We start from the raw sequence: 16,703 nt of genomic DNA, 5'->3' as shown, positions 1-16,703 counted from the left end.
GCACAAACTCGTCCACATCCCTCTTGAGTCTCGGCCAAAAGAAGTATCTCTCTACCCCTTTCAAGGTGGTAGCAATGCTACAGTGACCCGTAAAAGGTGGATAGTGGCATTCGGTCATAACCTTTTCCCTCAACGGCTGTGTAACGCACAACATGGTTTTCCTCATCAAGTAGGCATCCCGAATGGAATATCCTGCTATTGTCTCCCCATCCCGTATCCGTGTGAAAATGTATGCAAAATCTGTATCTGTGGCATATTGATCGACCATATTCTCGAAGCTTCTATGATGTATTGCGGAAATAGCCAGAACCAACGGCTTTTGGGACAAAGTATCTGCCAGCAATTTCTTATGTCCCTGCACATGGACAATCCGGAAGTAAAACTGTGACAAGATGTTTGCCCACCGTATCTGCTTTTTTCCGATAGCTACTTCTATGACAAGAAGTAGCGTAAACTCTGATGATCCGTGAAGACCGTAAAATCGGCTCCGAGTAGGTAATGTCGTCACTGAGAAAGAGCATGGATAGTTGCCAAAAGCTCTTTCTCACATATCTGTGCTGTCAATTTCCGGCCTTGAAAACAATCGGCTCTCATAGGCAATGACATTGGCCTTCTTGCATTAAGACCACATCAAAACTATGACCACAAGTATCATAATATACTTCAAACGACTTTTGCAAATCCGGCAAAGTCAAAAAACTGGTCCTGTAGTCAAATTTTGTTTCAATTCCTGAAAGGCAGTCACTTCTGTGGATCCCCACGAGAAAAGGACTCCTTTCTATGTCGACAAATGCAAAGGGGTAAACAACCTCTGCAAACTTTCTGATGAACCGCCGGTAGTAAGAACATAAGCCCAAGAAGCTTTCAACATCATGGACATCTTCAAATCGGGCCAATCACGGATAATCTCTATCTTGGCCGGGTCCATCTGCACTCATGCTGCTGAGACAATGTGTCCCGAAACAGGTGTATCTTTGGGCTCGGCTCACACGGTAAGGTGGCTGGTTCGGTGGTGTGATTCCAAGTATCAGATCAATGGTATGATCCTCAGGACGAGCTGGTGGCAACTCGCCTTGCAGGCCCTCTAAAAAGCAATCGGCATGAGTGTGGAGAAAATCTTGGCGTTCTTTGTTCAGGTCAAAACATATTCGACCTTCAATCTATCAAAAAAAAAGTGAGTAAAGAAACTGAAGTTCATCAAGTACAATCTCTGAGCCCTTCATTTGTCAAAGTCACTTTCTCGGCCCCGTAGTCAACCACGGCGTTGTTCTTGTGGTACCAAGGGATTTCGAGTAGGACGTCACAACCTCCCAAGGAAATTACGTAGAAATCCTCATGCCCTAAACACCACTGTCATTGCAAACGAAGTTTGCCAATGATCGGTGTAATGGCAACATCCTGTCCGGGTGCCGCTAGAACTACCTCCGCTTGTCGCCTCAGCCTGTCGGGCATAATTCCAAATCGAGCCGCCAATTCAAGTGAAAAGAAGTTGGCCTTGGCTCCTTCAAAAGAGCTTCCTGATCTTTCTCTTTGCCCTAAAAACGGCAAAGTTTGTACTTTCATTCATTTGATTCGGTTTGGGTCCCACGCAATGTGGTACCAATTCTTTTTTTTTTTAAATCTGCTTTTTTTGCCACGTCCCTCAGTTGCCTTGGAACTTTCTGGCCTTTCTTCATCCTATTCATTCGGTGCCTTGTTAGGGCACTTCGCGGAGATATGCCCAGTTTCCTCGCATTCAAAACACTTCCCCTCTCTAATATACTTGATCCTCTCTCGACGAGTGAGCTGGGGTGGTGCATCCTTTTCTTTCGTTTTTGGGGTGCTCTTCTTCTTTCTACTTTCATTTTCCGAAGTTTGTTCGGTTCTTTGCGTCATGATTTCATATGTGGGGTAGGTCAAACTGCCTGAGTGAATGGCAAAACCCCGTTTCGCATGACTCATCAGTTCCTGAATGGAATCTGACTTTTGTTCTAAGCAGTGATCTCGGATCTCTGTAGCAAGTCCCAAGGTAAACCGCTCAATCTGTTCTTTAAACGAGATCTTCTTAAATGAAGAGGCTGGTAGAAAAGAGCTCCAGAATCTCTCGCAATAAGCGTCCAATGTATCCTTCTTGGTCATCCGAAGATGGTTCCAAGCAGCTCGTATGTCTCGTTCGTACTCTCGAGTCAGCCAAGAAGAAATAAAAAGCCTTTTAAATTTCAGCCATTTAACTCGCGCTATCTTGTTCAATAGAAGCGTGGACCACTAAGTGCGAGCATTTCCCTTGAAGTAAGAGGTAGCCCTCCGAATCTTGGAGTGCTCTGAGTAACACCCTCCAGAGAAAGCTATGTCAAACTGTTGTATGAGAGACAAAGCCTTCGAAGCATCTCTATAACCAGAAAACGTGTCAAATTTAATTGACTGTCCATCTTCCTTAAACTCTCGGACTTTCTTGCTTTTGTCTTCCAAAAAGTCATACTCGTTGGCTTTGTAAAAATTCTTCTTCTTTGCATAAAAGCTACTGTCGTCAGAGTCCGAACTATCCGAAGACGAGTCCTCAGTAGAATTCTCAACAACTAGGCGAGATTTAGGCTTCTTTGCCTTTTTCTTGCCCTTTCCGAAGCTTTGCTTTTTGCTTCGCTTTTTGCCTTTTCTGTCTTCTTCGCTCGAGTCAGAGGAGCTAGAAGAACTCTCAGAAGAAGAAGAGGAAGAAGAACTGGGTACTCCTTCAAATTGAACACGCTTCTTCTGCTTTCTTGCCGATGCAAATGTAGACTGACGACCCAAATAACCCGGGAAGTTGGTTCCTTTCTTCTGCTTTTTGTTGTGCTTTTCCGCTTTGTTCTGTGCGTCAAAAAGCCGAGCAATTCGTGCATCAACCACCTCTTCTAATTCTTGCTCTGTATACATCCTTGGAGTAGGAGGTTTCTTCAGTGTAGGTTTGAGGGGTGGTTCTGTGGTCTGCCGCCACTGTGAATGCACCTCGTCGAAGGAGGTCTGGCTCATAAATTTTGCAAATTTCGGGTCCTTCGCAAAATTTAGCATCATCTTTGTTGCATCGCCGATCAATCGTCGACGCTCCATCTCTTAGCTCTGCCTGAGGAGGCCGAGGTGGGCCATACTCGTGTGAATCTTCGTCTTGATCTCTTCCCGCATCTCCGGATGCAGAGGAAATGGACTTATCTCTACTTGAAGCCATAGGTGCCGCGTAGAAAGGATCGGATTTCCCGTAGAAGAGAAATTGGCCGTGCTCTGATACCACCGTAACAGACTTGACACTCCAAGTCGAGATTCTACCGTGACAGCACTAGAATTCACTTCAAAACAGTTCATAGTTCACAATTGATTCGACATTGGCCCGCGGAGGTCCGTGCCTAGAGATATTGGCCCCAAATATTGGCGCCCCTTTCGGTATTTCTTTTTGTATTAATCAGCAACTCAAAGTACAAGAGAGTAGGAGGCTCTCACTCTCAGACTCTGCATCCAGATGCTTTGAGAAGTGGGAAGCCTGCCCACTTATTTAAAGGTTACAAGGGATGCCAAAAGCAGAGCCCCAAAAGCTTACAAATAAAGCACTTCTGTTTGCTTTTCTCTCTCAAGCCACTGCTTGGCAAAAATAAAGCAATTAAAAATTCTCTCTCTCCCCCTTGCTAATATGCGTAGGAAAAAGCAAGTCCAAAAAGCTGCACTAATCTGAAAATCCGTACACAATTATGCCACGTCAGCAGCCCGGAAATTGCGGAGACTGTACGACTGCCACGTCAGCTTTTCTGCTAGCGCATTATGCGGCAAGAATTCCGGGAGACTGTACGGTTGACACTACAGCATCTCAGCAGGGCGGTGTGTGTGTGTATACCAAGTAGCCGCGTTACCAATTTGTGACAGAGTCCCTTTGGGGTGGAGCATGAGCCTCCATGTGTGTTTTCTGCTGTGATGGAAACGGGCCGATTGAAGACAACCCTCTGAAAATCTCTGGCGAGTAGAGTCCAAGAAACACCATTGACGAGGCTAAAAGGAAATTTTTGGGGGGGGGGGGGGGGGGGGGGGGGGGGGGGGGGGGGGGGGCAATGGATGGTGCGCAAGAGGGTGGGCGGGTAGGGGGCTGAGGAATGGCGGGCTGAGGGAGGGCCAATTGAGGGCAAGTGGGAGTGGTCGGGGGAACAACGCGTGGGTTGGAAGAGGCGAGGCAAGGCAACGCGGGCTGTGGGGAGGGAAGCGCGAGGAGGGTGAGGGGTAGACGAGCACAGCAGGTAGCGAGCCCGTCTAAATCTTCATTACAAAAAAAAAAATAATAATAATAATTAAAAAATAATAATAACAATAAAAAATTTAAAAAAATCTTTCATGTACTGCTTTTAGATGGCCATGGGCCTATAAATTGTAACTAGGGCCTCTCTTCCCCCTCAGATTTGCCTGGGTGCACTGAGCAGAGAGGACCCTCGGACATTGTACTTTGCTCAAGCATTAATATAAAAATAAATATTGAAAGGGGCACCAGACCTTGGGGCCAATACCTCTAGGCACGGAACTACGCCGAGGCGTGTCGTCTCTCTAACTGTGATAAGTGATTTTTAAGTTTCTGTTGGTCTGTTGCTATTGAATTCACGCTTGGAGTGTCCAAGCCTGGAACAGAGGTATTGCAGGTACTTGGTGCTTATACTGAGGGTACTGACTTATTATTGAGAAGTGACCCCTAGGCACAATCATATATGAATTAAAACTGGGTCGGGCAATGCCAAAAACCCCACAATTTTAATTGGTTGGATAAAATGTCACTTATTGGTAAGTTAATGAACTCGCTTATAAGAGGTGCTTCACATGCAAGTAAATATCTCGGTTGAGTACTAATGCAACTGTATGGGAACACTACCTAGTGTTTACACCTAGCAGACAATGGCTGTGCTCATGTGCAATGAGAGGGTAGGTAGCTAATCCAAGTGCCTGGACATGCACATCTTGCGTATAGGCTCACAAGAGTTCCATAACATTTCCTAGGCTGTCCTAAACCCTAGAAGGAGTCAGCTTGTCCACATGCACATAGGGTTAGATGTGCACATGACAGGTTAGCATTGGTATTATTGGATCAAAGAATTAATTTTTGGCTTTGTTACCACACGTTGGGTTAGGGTGGATAATGTAGTGAACCATTCATAACAATACGAAAAAAACCAGACATAGTTCAGGTGACATAACATGTGTAGCCTTGTGTGGCTTGCATGCTTGAGCTAAAGTCCAAAAGCATCTCCTAGAAAGGTAAGACAAATTCTACCACTTGCAGTATAATGGTTGCAGCGATTGGTCAGCTTATGTAAGCTCTACATGCACAGCTTCTTCTATGTAAGAGGTTCTCAATAATGCTACATGAATCTGTGCCACATAGGCTCCAATTGGACAAGAGAGGGTACATATGAGGAGTTAGAAAATTCTCCAAGGTGAAGTCATAGAACATAGTCCATGCCCAATAGCGCCATCCATGAGTCTGTAAAAAAATATGGAACCAGGAACAAGATGGAAATCAGTTACAAACCTTGAATAATTTGTAAACCTTACAAGTGCTATTAATATTTTATTTGTTCTCTAGAGTTGAAATGGCCCATGCATCTATAAAATGCTTAAAAAATTTTCTTGTCAATGCTAAAGAAGAACTCACGTGCAAAAGAAAAATCTGAGAATTTTTTTCTGATTCTGTATTAGAAATACAATCATTTATAAAACTTAGGAAACAGATTAGCTGCTTTAGAAAACAAAATCTGAACTACCTATTATCAATGGATCAGCTTTGATGGAGCAGGAAACATAGCTTCAGAGGTAGAAAGCCCGGCAAGTTCATACCCCCGTGCGTTGGCTGCAAGTGTACTGCTAATTCTTGCTGTGTATGGACTGCCCACTCTAATTGGAGTGAGTGTCTTACCAGATTACAATGAGTGGAAGAGTGGGGCCTACATGAGTGCCGCAAAGCTTATTGGTGGGCATCCATTGCAGGTCTTGCTTTGGATATACTCCACCAATGATTTTAAAACAATAATTTTGGCAAAAAGAAATTTACTCGTGGAAACTATGTTAAACTTTGACGGGAATATATTTGCAGATATGGATGGGCTTGTCTGAAGTACTTAGTGCTGTTGGCCTTCTGCTCACAAGGATTTGCATCAATTCACGTGTTATATATGGCATGACATTAGTGGAACAGGTTGGATTATCGCTTTGTTTGTTTGAGCCAAGAGGCTTAGTTATTCTGTAACACTTCATGAGCTTCTGGTGGCAGGTTCCAGTTTTTACATGGTTGCACCCTCGCTTTGGCACTCCTTGGATCGCTATCTTGACAACATCCATCTTGACACTCTTGCTTGCAGAATTTAATTTCTACTCACTTGCAGAGGTTTGTTTGCTGTTTTGCATCAATTGGTCAGCTTAGTAGGAGGCATTCTAATAGTTTTTGCCTTCTGTCCACTTCAAATGAGAACTTCCAGAAATAGATAGATAGATAGGTTTCTGGTTTTTGTTCTCAAGAAATGTCATCTATCAGATTTGAAAGTCAAATAATACAAATCTCAAGGTAAAGTACATTAACAAACAACATTTTCTATTGAGGAATGTCATCTCAAGTTTAGAGAAGAAAAAAAAATCTGGTTTATAGATCTTAGGGGCTTGTTTTTGTTTAAAGCTGTTTCTTAGAGTTTCTTCTAATAGTCCTATCATTCATATGAAGCCTTCAAGCACATTTAAGCAAGGCAATAGACTAGTCAGTGTAGGTAGAGGTATATCCCCTCTCTATCACCAAGATCTCTACTTTAGTCAAGCTTGTCTCTAGGCTTAAAGTAGTAGGTGGCTTAGCTGTGTATCCTGGAGGTCTTCTACTTGGAGCGTACCTAGAGCAACTGCATCTCTTCTCTGTACCTTGTCTACCCCTAGCTCTTTTCACCTCTGACATTTGTTGAAATTCTACTCCCTCTTGCCATGCTTGCCATTGACATTCCCATCCTAAAACTTATTCTTTCTGATTCGTAGACCAATTGTTATTACCCTTGTGAACTTAACTGTTAAATTGTGGATTTGACTCCTACTATTTAGCTGATTTGGATAGAGAAAGTGTCAACATAAATTATAAATATATGTATTGTCAACATAGAAGATATGTGCCACTGGAGCCTATGTAAACTGCTAATCAAGAAACCTTTGGTTGGTTACTATAGCAGTAGGGGCCACGTGTGGTTTCATGTTACAAGACGGGCACCACGTGCCAATAGAAAAGAACAGACTGAACAGACTTCTAGCACTTCAATAACAACTGAACTGAAATAGAGAGAGAGAGAGAGAGAGAGAGAGAGAGAGAGAGAGAGAGAGAGAGAGAGCACACGCAACATGGAGTGGCGGAATTCCACCCCAGAGAGTATTGGTCCCAAACCTTGGCGCCCCTTTCAGTATTTCTTTATATTGCATCAACACTGTACAAGCCAGTACCCCAGACTCTGCACCTTCTCCAGGAAGCATGCCAGAGAATGACCCCTAACCTCATATTTAAAGGCCCTAGGCCCCAAAAGCAGTTTAAAGTAAAAAGCCTTCAAACTCAAAAGCATCTGGTCCAAAAGCAAAGCCAAAAAGCTGTCAGCATAAATCACGGAAATCCGTACAGCTGTCCCATCATCAGCCAACGCAAAATGCGGAAATCCATACAGCCTGCCACGTCATCATGCTAGTGCAATTTTCGGAAATCTGCCATGTCATCAGTTTTTGTGTGTGTGCGGGTCCTACTTTATTTTAATCCTTTATGTCACTTGGGCCCCATCGGACAGGGTCCCCATAAGTTGGGTGGACTTCTTTTGTTACTTGTTCTTCTTAGGGTTTAGGCCCCTCGGCCAGCATCTCCAAGTTGGCTCCATTCTTTAGGGCTTTGACACGTCAGCAGTTTGTTACATTTTAAATACCAAAGCAGGGACTTTACCAAAACATTGCCAAGAAAGGCCGGTTTGGGGGGGGGGAGAGAGGTGGCAACAAGGGAGTAAAAATTGGCCCCTTTAAGGTTGGTTTGAATCTGTCACCTGAGCGGCAGAATTGCTTATTTCCTCTTTTCCATCAGGAGGAAACTGCTCCATTGGAGTTCGGCATGACTTTCTCTTGCTGGCAGGGCTGTAGTGGCCAACCAGGTGCTTCTGGCTACTATGTGGTACATATCGTCTTGGTGGATCTTCTCCACTTCTTGCATCAACCAGTTGGAGAGGTTGATCAGGAACTTTTTGTGGTCAGGGCAAGACACACAGTTTGCTTGGGCCAAAGTTTCATGGCAAGTCTTTACTTTACCTTGCTCTCAACGAGGGTTGGGGATCATCAATCTTGCGCGGCAGAGTAGAGCTCTACGTGGAAAGCTCATTGTCAGAGGTCTCCTTCTAGGGAAGGAGCCTTGTAAGGAGCTCTTGCTGCACCAGATTCGTGCCCGGGTCCCGCATACGGGCAGCTCATGGAGCCCCTCTACTCGCTGGATTTTCACAGAGATGCGTAGAGTGGGCCTGAGCAAGAGATGCGAGGACCGTTTTTCTTTGAGTTTGCTTCGGTCTGGGGAGCGGGAGCAGTTGCATAGTGGCCTTGAGCAGCACCGGCCCACATGCATTGAGAACGCTTGAGGCAGCCACATACATGGAACCCCTTGGTCACACAACAAGGTCACATGGTTGGTAGTCGACCTCATGTCTCTTGGGGTCCTATGGTAGAGTGTGTAGCCCGCACTTTTCAAGACTGGCTACAGTTTATAGCACTTCCTGAGGAGATTTAGAGCCCTCAGCTGCAAGATATGAGGGGTGTGGAGAGCATGTGCTAGGATATTGTAGAGGCTATACCAGCAGAGTGGCACACCCCTCTTGAGCCCAATGGCTTCCTGTTGGATGGGGGCTTTCAGTCGACTGGAGGTCCTCATTGCACTTAGGGCTTGCTCATATACAGATTTCTGCATGTTCTTTGAGGTTCAGAGAGAGGGCCACCTCTGCAGAGTCACTACCGAGGCACCAGATGTGGCCAAGTGTTGCTTTCAGCGGATACGAGTTGTGGGCATGAGTGGAGGACTTGTGTGACCCGTCAGCCCTTGAGTCAGGATAATGGCGGTTATGGGCTTGGGAGAGCCGCCCTCTAGTGCGACTGCAGTGGGACCTTGGGGAGTGGTTTTGGCGGGATCCTTTTACTCCGGCGATCACCTGGGGATCCCCTTTTTCTAGTACACGGCACGACATGGACGTCATATATTGGCAGCGCAGAGAAATTCCTTCTACAGCGGACCATTTGCAAGAGGAGGGTTCTTGGCAGATTTTTTGGGACAACAGGCAATCGAGGAGAGTCACTTTGTTTCAGTGGCTAGTTGTCCATTGAGCTATTGCAGTTGGGAGTTGGTTGGTGCACAATGGTCACTCTCTTGCATGTACCGCCTGTGGCCATACACTTGAGACACAACGCCATTGTGTGTGGGATTGCCCATGGCACAGTAGGTTTGGCTTTGGATTCTTCGGCTGATGCCTGTACTTTCGGCAGCTAGCCAGTACACTTGGGGTGTTGCATCCTTGTCCATCCTCACGGGCCCAACACTTTGTTTTGAGGTGGCTTCAGTGAGCAGGATGATTGTGATACAGGAGGGTTGGCTTACACTCCAGCCCACCATAGAGCTTGAACCTCAAGAGTGGAGCAGAGATAGGGAGTGTTGTTGGGAGCTTTTCTATATCTTGATATTTTGGTTCGTTTGAAGGCCCGATGCTTCTGCATCTTTGAGGCTCAACCCATGTCACCAATGGAGATTGTACGTGACATTTGACTGGAGCCGATCCATACACTCAGGGGACTGTTTGAGAGACTCCTGGGCATCTCTGACCGCATGCGAGAGCTCCGTGAGGCCTTCGTGCAACTTTGGCGACCAGGGCCCTTCTTCATCATGGTTCATGGGGCACCTAGATGGTAGTACAGCCCACCAGTGTTGTTTCCTCCTCCCATATCTTGATTTAGCCATCATTGTGCATATCTTTTTTTTTCCGAGAAAAAGATCCTTCTATTAGTTAATGAAAACTGCCCGTAGGGCTACAACCACCTCTGCAAGAGAGGACTACACCAAACATGATGGGGAGACTCTCCCAATGAAAGAACAACATATATACAATGAGGCTAAATCAAGAGATGGGAGGAGGGAAGAGACACACAGGTGGTCGGTAGTGCCATCTAAGCACACCCTGGACACTGGTGAAGAAAGGCCCAGGGCTCCAGAGTCGAAGGAAAGCCTCGCGGCGCCCCCACATGCGGTTGGAGCTGCCCTGTAGTCCCTCTAGCTGTCCTCTGAGAGTATGGATCAGCTCTAGCCAAAAGTCACGAATAGTCTCTGCTGGTGGCACAGAGCGTGCCTCAAAAATGCGGAAACTGTGGGCCCGCCAGATGAACCAGAGTGTCAGGCCACCGATGAACTCCCAACACTCCTCTCTCTCACTGCACCACTCCTGAGGAGTAAGCTCTGTAGCAGGCTGGAGTGTAGGTTGCCCCCCCTGTATCACTATCATCCTGCTGGTGGAAGATAGCTCAAACTGAAGTGCCGGGCCCGTGAGAGTGGACCAAGCCGCTGCCCCCCAAGTGTACTGTCTAGCCGTGGAGAGAGTAAGCATCAGCCGAAGAACTCGTAGCCACACCTGCTGGGCCGAGGGACAGTCCCAAAGACAATGACGCTGACTCTCCACCAACTGGTTACAGGCTGCACATGCGGCCGAGAGACCACTATGCACAAGCCAGCTCCCTACTGTTGTAGCTCTATGTGCAACTAGCCACTGAAACAAAGTGACACGCCTCGGCTGTCTGGAGTCCCACAGCCTCTGCCAAAAGGCTGCCAAGAACTCGATTGTGAGGCCCTCCTCCTGCCAATGACGTGCTGCAGCTGGGAGGACCTCTCTCTGTGCTGCCAGTATATGACGTCCAAGCTGAACAGTGTACTGAAAGAAGGGGACTCCTGGGTGGTCTGCAGAAGAGAAGGGGTCCCTCCATAGCCACTCACGAGGATCCCACTGTACTCGTGCCAGTGGACAACACTCCCAAGCCCAAAGCCTCCAGTGACCAGTCTCAAGAGCTGCTGGGTCAGGGTCTATGACGCAAGTCCTCCCACAGATGCCCACAACTCGGATCCTCTGAAAACAGCACTCTGCTACCTGCGGGGCCTCTACTGCAACTCGCTGTAATCGTCCCCCACCCTGAAGCTCGAAGAACAGGGTTGGGACTATCTCTGAGCAGGCCCTTACTGAAATGAGAACCTCCAGTCGTGTGAAGGCTCCAATCCACCGGGGTGCTACTGGCTCGAGAGGCGTGAGCCACTCAGCTGGAATTGACTCTGAGATGTCCTGACACATGCTTTGCACCCCTCTCATGCCTTGCAGCTGGTAACCCTGTACCTCCTCTGTCAAACCTGTGAACTCTAGCCGATCACCCAGAGAGCGCGCTGGACCTGCTGCCATGGGACCCCAGGAAACATGCGGTCGACTACCAACCAAGTGGCCTCTCTGAGTGCTAACCATGGGGTTCCAGACGAGGGGTTGCCGTAGGCGCTCCTCCGTGCACATCGGCTGTCGCTGCTCCAGGCCACGTCGTAAGAGCTCCCAAGAACGAAGCAAACTCACAGCGAAGCGGTCCTCCGGTCTCCTGCTCAAACCAACTCGGCGCATCTCTGTAAAGATCCATCTGGTCGAAGGTTGCCAAGGGCCTCCTGAGTGAGGCACCCTGGCACGAAGCCTCTGCAACAAGAACTCCTTGCAGGGCTCCTCACCTGGAAGAATTTTTCCTCTGACTATGAACTTCCCTAGAAGGGCTCTGCTCTGCAGTGCTGGATCAATGATCCCAAGCCCTCCCTGAGAACAAGGAAGCGTGATGACCGACCAAGCCACCTTGGCTTTGGCCATCTGAGTGTCACGTCCTGACCAAAGGAAGTTCTTGATCAGCCTCTCTACCTGGCTGATACAAGAACTCGAGAAGATCCAGCACGAAGTGATGTACCACATAGTCGCCAACAGCACCTGGTTGGCAACTACTACTCTACCAACCAGTGACAGACGTGTTGAGCTCCAATGTAACAGCTTTCTCCTGATGGATAGGAGAAGAGGAGCAATCTGCTGCTCGGGAGACAAGTCCAAACCAACCTGACAACCCAAGAATCGAACTGCAGTCCCTGGGGGAATCCACCTGAAACCCTCTCCTGGCATCCAATCTGGCATAGGAGCACTACCAACCGAGAAAGCCATTGTCTTTCTCCAGTTGATCAGTGCGCCCGATGCACTACAGAAGGTCTTCAGAGCCTGCTCACATCTGTGAAGATTGGCCTCCTGGCCATCTAAGTACAAGGCTGAGTCATCGGCAAACTCAGCGTCCAGTAGCTCCTCTCCCCGAATAGGGAGTGCTAAGCCCCTCAGACCAACCTGCTGTGACACCAAAAATCTGCTCATCGCCTCTGCATAGAACAGAAAGAGAAAGGGGGCCAGAGGACAGCCCTGTCTGACCGAGCGTGTGAGCGTGAAGTGCTCACCTCTCCCCCCTGCCAAAAGCACCTGACTGTGAGCCTGTCTGTACAAAGCTGACACCCCTCTGATCCAAGCATCTGAGAAGCCCATCCTGCGAAGAGTGCCCTCTAGAAAGTCCCAGTCAACTCGGTCGTAGGCCTTCTCAAAATCGAGAAGAAGAATCACAAGGTTCTCACCACGGAGCCGTGCCAAAGGAGAAGCCTCCCAAAAAGTAAAGATGTTGTCAAGGATACTGCGTTCCTTGACAAAACCTGTCTGAGTCCCATGTATAAGGCTCTCTAAAAGTGGCTGAATCCTCAAACTCAGAGCCTTGGCAAGAATTTTGTAGGCTGAGTTGAGGATGGTGATGTGGCGCCACTGTCGAATCTCATCCAAGGAGCCACCCTCCTTGGGAATGAGGTAGATCAGGCCCTCAACTCATGCTGTCCGACATCACTCCTGTGTGCAAAATGTACTGAAAAGCACTACAAAGATCTGGGCCAAGCAGGTCCCAGTACTCCAAGAAGAAGCTAGGAGTCAACCCATCCTCTCCTGGACAGCTACCACGAGGGAGGGCCCTCAGAGCTGTGTGCAGCTCCTCAAGCTGAAGTGGCATTTCTAGCCTCTGGCGCATCTCCTCTGTCACAAGACAAGGCATCTGTGCCCAAACCTGCTCCCTGCATGCATCCTGCCGCTCTGACTGAGGCTCAGCTGACAGTAACTCACGGTAAAAGTCAGTAGCGACTGCACGCATATCCTCGGGCTCACAAGCAACTGACCCATCGGGCCTCCTCAACTGACTAACCTTGGCATGCGAGTGCCGAGGCCCCACTGTCTCAAAAAAAGCACTAGTCACTCTGACACCCACCTGAGTCCACTGAGATGCCTGTCGGTGGAAGGCAAACTCATGACGTTGTGAGCGGGATGAAAACACACACAGCGCCTCTATAACGACCTGACACACACTCTTGGAATGATACACACACACACTATGGGGCACCACTCGGCTTACACAACACACCTGGCCGAGACAGGGAACACACCGATGGAGCGAGAGGAGAGAGACTATTCGTTTACCCAGTCCACACAGAGAGAGATACACACACACTCAAAAACTCAGCTCAAAAGAGGAGAATTTCTGATGTTTAGATACAATAGAGCTTGGGCCAACACCAATGGGGCAAGCAACTCACACAATACGGGTAAAATATGCCAGATACAATCACAAACTGGAGCAGAAGCTTCGCTCATAGGAGAAACTTACACAGCAAAAACAGCAGAAAAAGAGTGAGGAATTTGGCAAAATGGACAGCGCCATCGCGTCCGGAACGGCCCAAAACCCCAGTCTACAATGTCAAAGTGCTCAAATCCGACCTCAGATGAGCAGTTTAGGGCCAAAACAGGCTCCAAAATGAGCAAAAACACACCTGCGGTTGTTCCTCCTCTCTTCTCCACGTTTTTTCTGGTCTTCTCTCAGTTTTTTCAGTTCCCACACTTAGCTTTATTAGTTGGGCACCCGTGGCCTTTTAGATGACCCCAAACGGACCCCGAACAGGCCAAAAACTGACCTCGCAGTGCATAGTTGTCACCTTTTTGCATCATCCGTACACCTGGCACTTAGTTTTTCCAAATAATGCATCCCGCAACCACGTGAAGTGGCCCCAAAAAGTAGTCCTCATGATGACCTTTCTGCATAAGTATCACAAGAAAACACCCACGTCGTGTCCATACTTCTCCGCGTGCAAGTATTGACCCCGTTCGACCTCTTGACGCCACTTGATGCCATCTGACGCACCTGCTTACCTCATGTCGTCGGCCCACGGATAGCTTCCTCGAGAAGTTTTACGCACTACCAACTCCTCCTTATTGTAGAAAAAACACAGTGGTACTGGTAATAGTGAAAATCGATGCACTATGTACACCCTGTCCTACCTGTACACATGTGGGCCCCACGTAACCACCTGGCTCTGAAAAATGGGCAATTCTTTATTTGATGCACCATGCATGTATATGTACATATGCGCAATCCCTTGCTCCAAAAAACTCCTGACAACGTCTCTCCTCTGTGCTAGCAAGCTTCTGTCGAGCCTGTTGTAACTGCTCCTCCAACCATGGACTGTTTGGGTGCTGCTCCTGCAGCCTCTGTAGTGAAGCAATGCCCCGTCTCAGACGGTGCTCCGCCTCTCTCGCTGCAGCCCGGCGAGCTAGAGACTCCTAAAGAAAAAAGTGGCTAAGCTGAGCTAGGCCTTAGGCCACTCTGTCTGCTGGTGAATCCTATCTGTCCATGCCCTCTGTCCAGAGAGCCTCTACCTTCTCTCTGAGTGCTGAGTCCAACAAGACCCTCTCTGGGATGCGGAGCATCGTGCTCCCACTCCTCTGCTTGTCTGCCACTATGAGGATCACTCGTGCATGGTCAGAGAAGGAAGTCCCTGCCAGGATGCCTACGGAACCCCCCATGTCACTGAAGTGGTCACTAGTGTAGAAGCGATCTATGCGCGATAGATTCACTCCTCCCACTCTGTGGTCCGATCTAGAGAAGGTAAGACTGTCTGGGGGCCTTACAAAACCAGAGTGCTGTCATGTATCCGAGACCCTCAAAGTCATACAAAACCTCTCCCAAGCTGCCAACTCGACTCCATGCACAGTAGCATGGCTGCCACCAATCCTGTCAGAAGGGTCCTCCAACATGTTGAAATCCCCTCCTATACACCAATGATCGGCCTGTGGCAAAGACTCGACAATCTGTGACCAAAACTCTGCTCGAGCACTCGCCACATTGGGCGCATAGATGTTCAGGAAGCCCACCAGGCCACCCTGAACCTGCATAGTAATCCACTGAGCCTTGCCTGGCACAATAATCCCTCTGCCCACAATGGCCTGCTGCAGTGAGTCCGCAATAGTCATACATACCCCTCCCTGGATGCCTCCAGGTCCAACAGCAGCTGACCAAAAAGTATCATAACGTCCACGCAAAATCTGACCACAACGCAAAATGCATCTCTCACACAGATGGTGCTCCTGAAGCATGAGGAGATCAATCTCTCCTCCCACTAGGCAACGCTGAAGCTCCTGACGCAATCGGCCCCGCTATCGTTGAAACTGGGGCCCACCTAGTCCCTGCACGTTCCATGAGACGATCCTCATGGAAAGCGAGAGAGAACAGATGTTGTTGCAGCAGCAAGACGGGCTATCTTCGAGGCAGGCTTGGATGGGGAGTAATCTGCATCCGAGCGTCCTCTAGATAGGCGTGACTGCAGTGAGTGCCTAGCCCAAGCCCAAGCAGAGCGAGCCGTACGCAACGCAACCTCCTCTGTCCAGGAGTCCTCATGAATGTATACATAGCAAGGCAAACACTGCGTATCAGCAAAGAAGTACACCACAATGTGCCTACATCCTGCTAAGTCTGGGGGTGTCACCGCAAACTTGGCCAATGGCCACAAAGTCTGCAGCATATCTGTGACTCCAAGTTCTCCCATGTGGTGAGAGAATCTAAGACCTGTATATGTAGCCATCCCACCACTGAGTCAAGGGACCACTTTGTATCGGCCCTACCACAGAGGGGGAAGGAGAAACCAACTGCTGAGTCCAGGGCCTCTGTCCCCCTAGCGGCGAGGGACAAAACATGGACCCTGAAACAGGCTGCCTCATGGTCTGTTGCGGAATCGCCGAGAAAACGAGTGAACCCGTAGTCGAAGAAGTCCCAGCGGCGTCTGACCACGAGGGATGGCTGCAAGGGAGGATGTCTGAATCTGCAGAGGGGGTCGCAGGAAGGGCTGACCCTCTCGCGCTAGGCGACTCGTAGTAAAGGCGCTGCCAAGAGATCTCCTAGCCGTCGGAGAGGGACCAGTTTCCTGAGCCGACTGAGGAACTGGAGCAGGAGGGGGGGAGAGGGAGCTGGGGAGAGTGGAGGAGAAGAGGGGCGGGATGGGGCGACAGAGGTAGAGGGGCGAGGTGGAGAGGCGACGGGAGCAGAAGACGGGGAGGATGAGGCAAAGGGGGGGAACTCGGGGGGGGGGGGGGGGGGGGGGGGCGGGGGGGGGCGGGGTCGGGGGAGAAGCGGAGGTGGAGGTTGGCGTAGGGATCTCCTCCTGCTCGAGAGGACCAAAACGGTTCCCCGTGGGAACCCACTGCTGCTGAGTAGGCACCTGAGGGCCACTCCGAGTGCCAGGCTGACGTTGTGGCCCCTGGCGTCGGTGGCCACGGGCCTGCTGCCACCCCTCCTCCGCTGGA

General features: G+C 49.0%; 1 protein-coding gene across 3 annotated transcripts in view; it reads left to right on the top strand.

The window, feature by feature from the left end:
* Nucleotides 1-16,703, top strand: part of LOC147430257 (polyamine transporter RMV1-like) — a 65,587-nt gene that overhangs the window by 36,706 nt on the left and 12,178 nt on the right. For all 3 annotated transcript variants that reach the window (XR_015185773.1, XM_086494749.1, XM_086494748.1), the window contains 3 exons: nt 5,757-5,961; nt 6,068-6,169; nt 6,245-6,358. Coding sequence is in view for 2 of the 3 variants with exons in the window: in XM_086494749.1 (XP_086350875.1) it covers nt 5,757-5,961; nt 6,068-6,169; nt 6,245-6,358 (421 nt within the window). In the remaining variant the exon portion in view is untranslated. The remainder of the gene's footprint in view (nt 1-5,756; nt 5,962-6,067; nt 6,170-6,244; nt 6,359-16,703) is intronic.

This window comes from Adiantum capillus-veneris, chromosome 22 (genome assembly GCF_014529385.1).
Source record: "Adiantum capillus-veneris isolate H3 chromosome 22, ASM1452938v2, whole genome shotgun sequence".
Taxonomy (NCBI): Eukaryota; Viridiplantae; Streptophyta; class Polypodiopsida; order Polypodiales; family Pteridaceae; genus Adiantum; species Adiantum capillus-veneris.
This window is presented reverse-complemented; position numbering and strand designations above follow the sequence as displayed.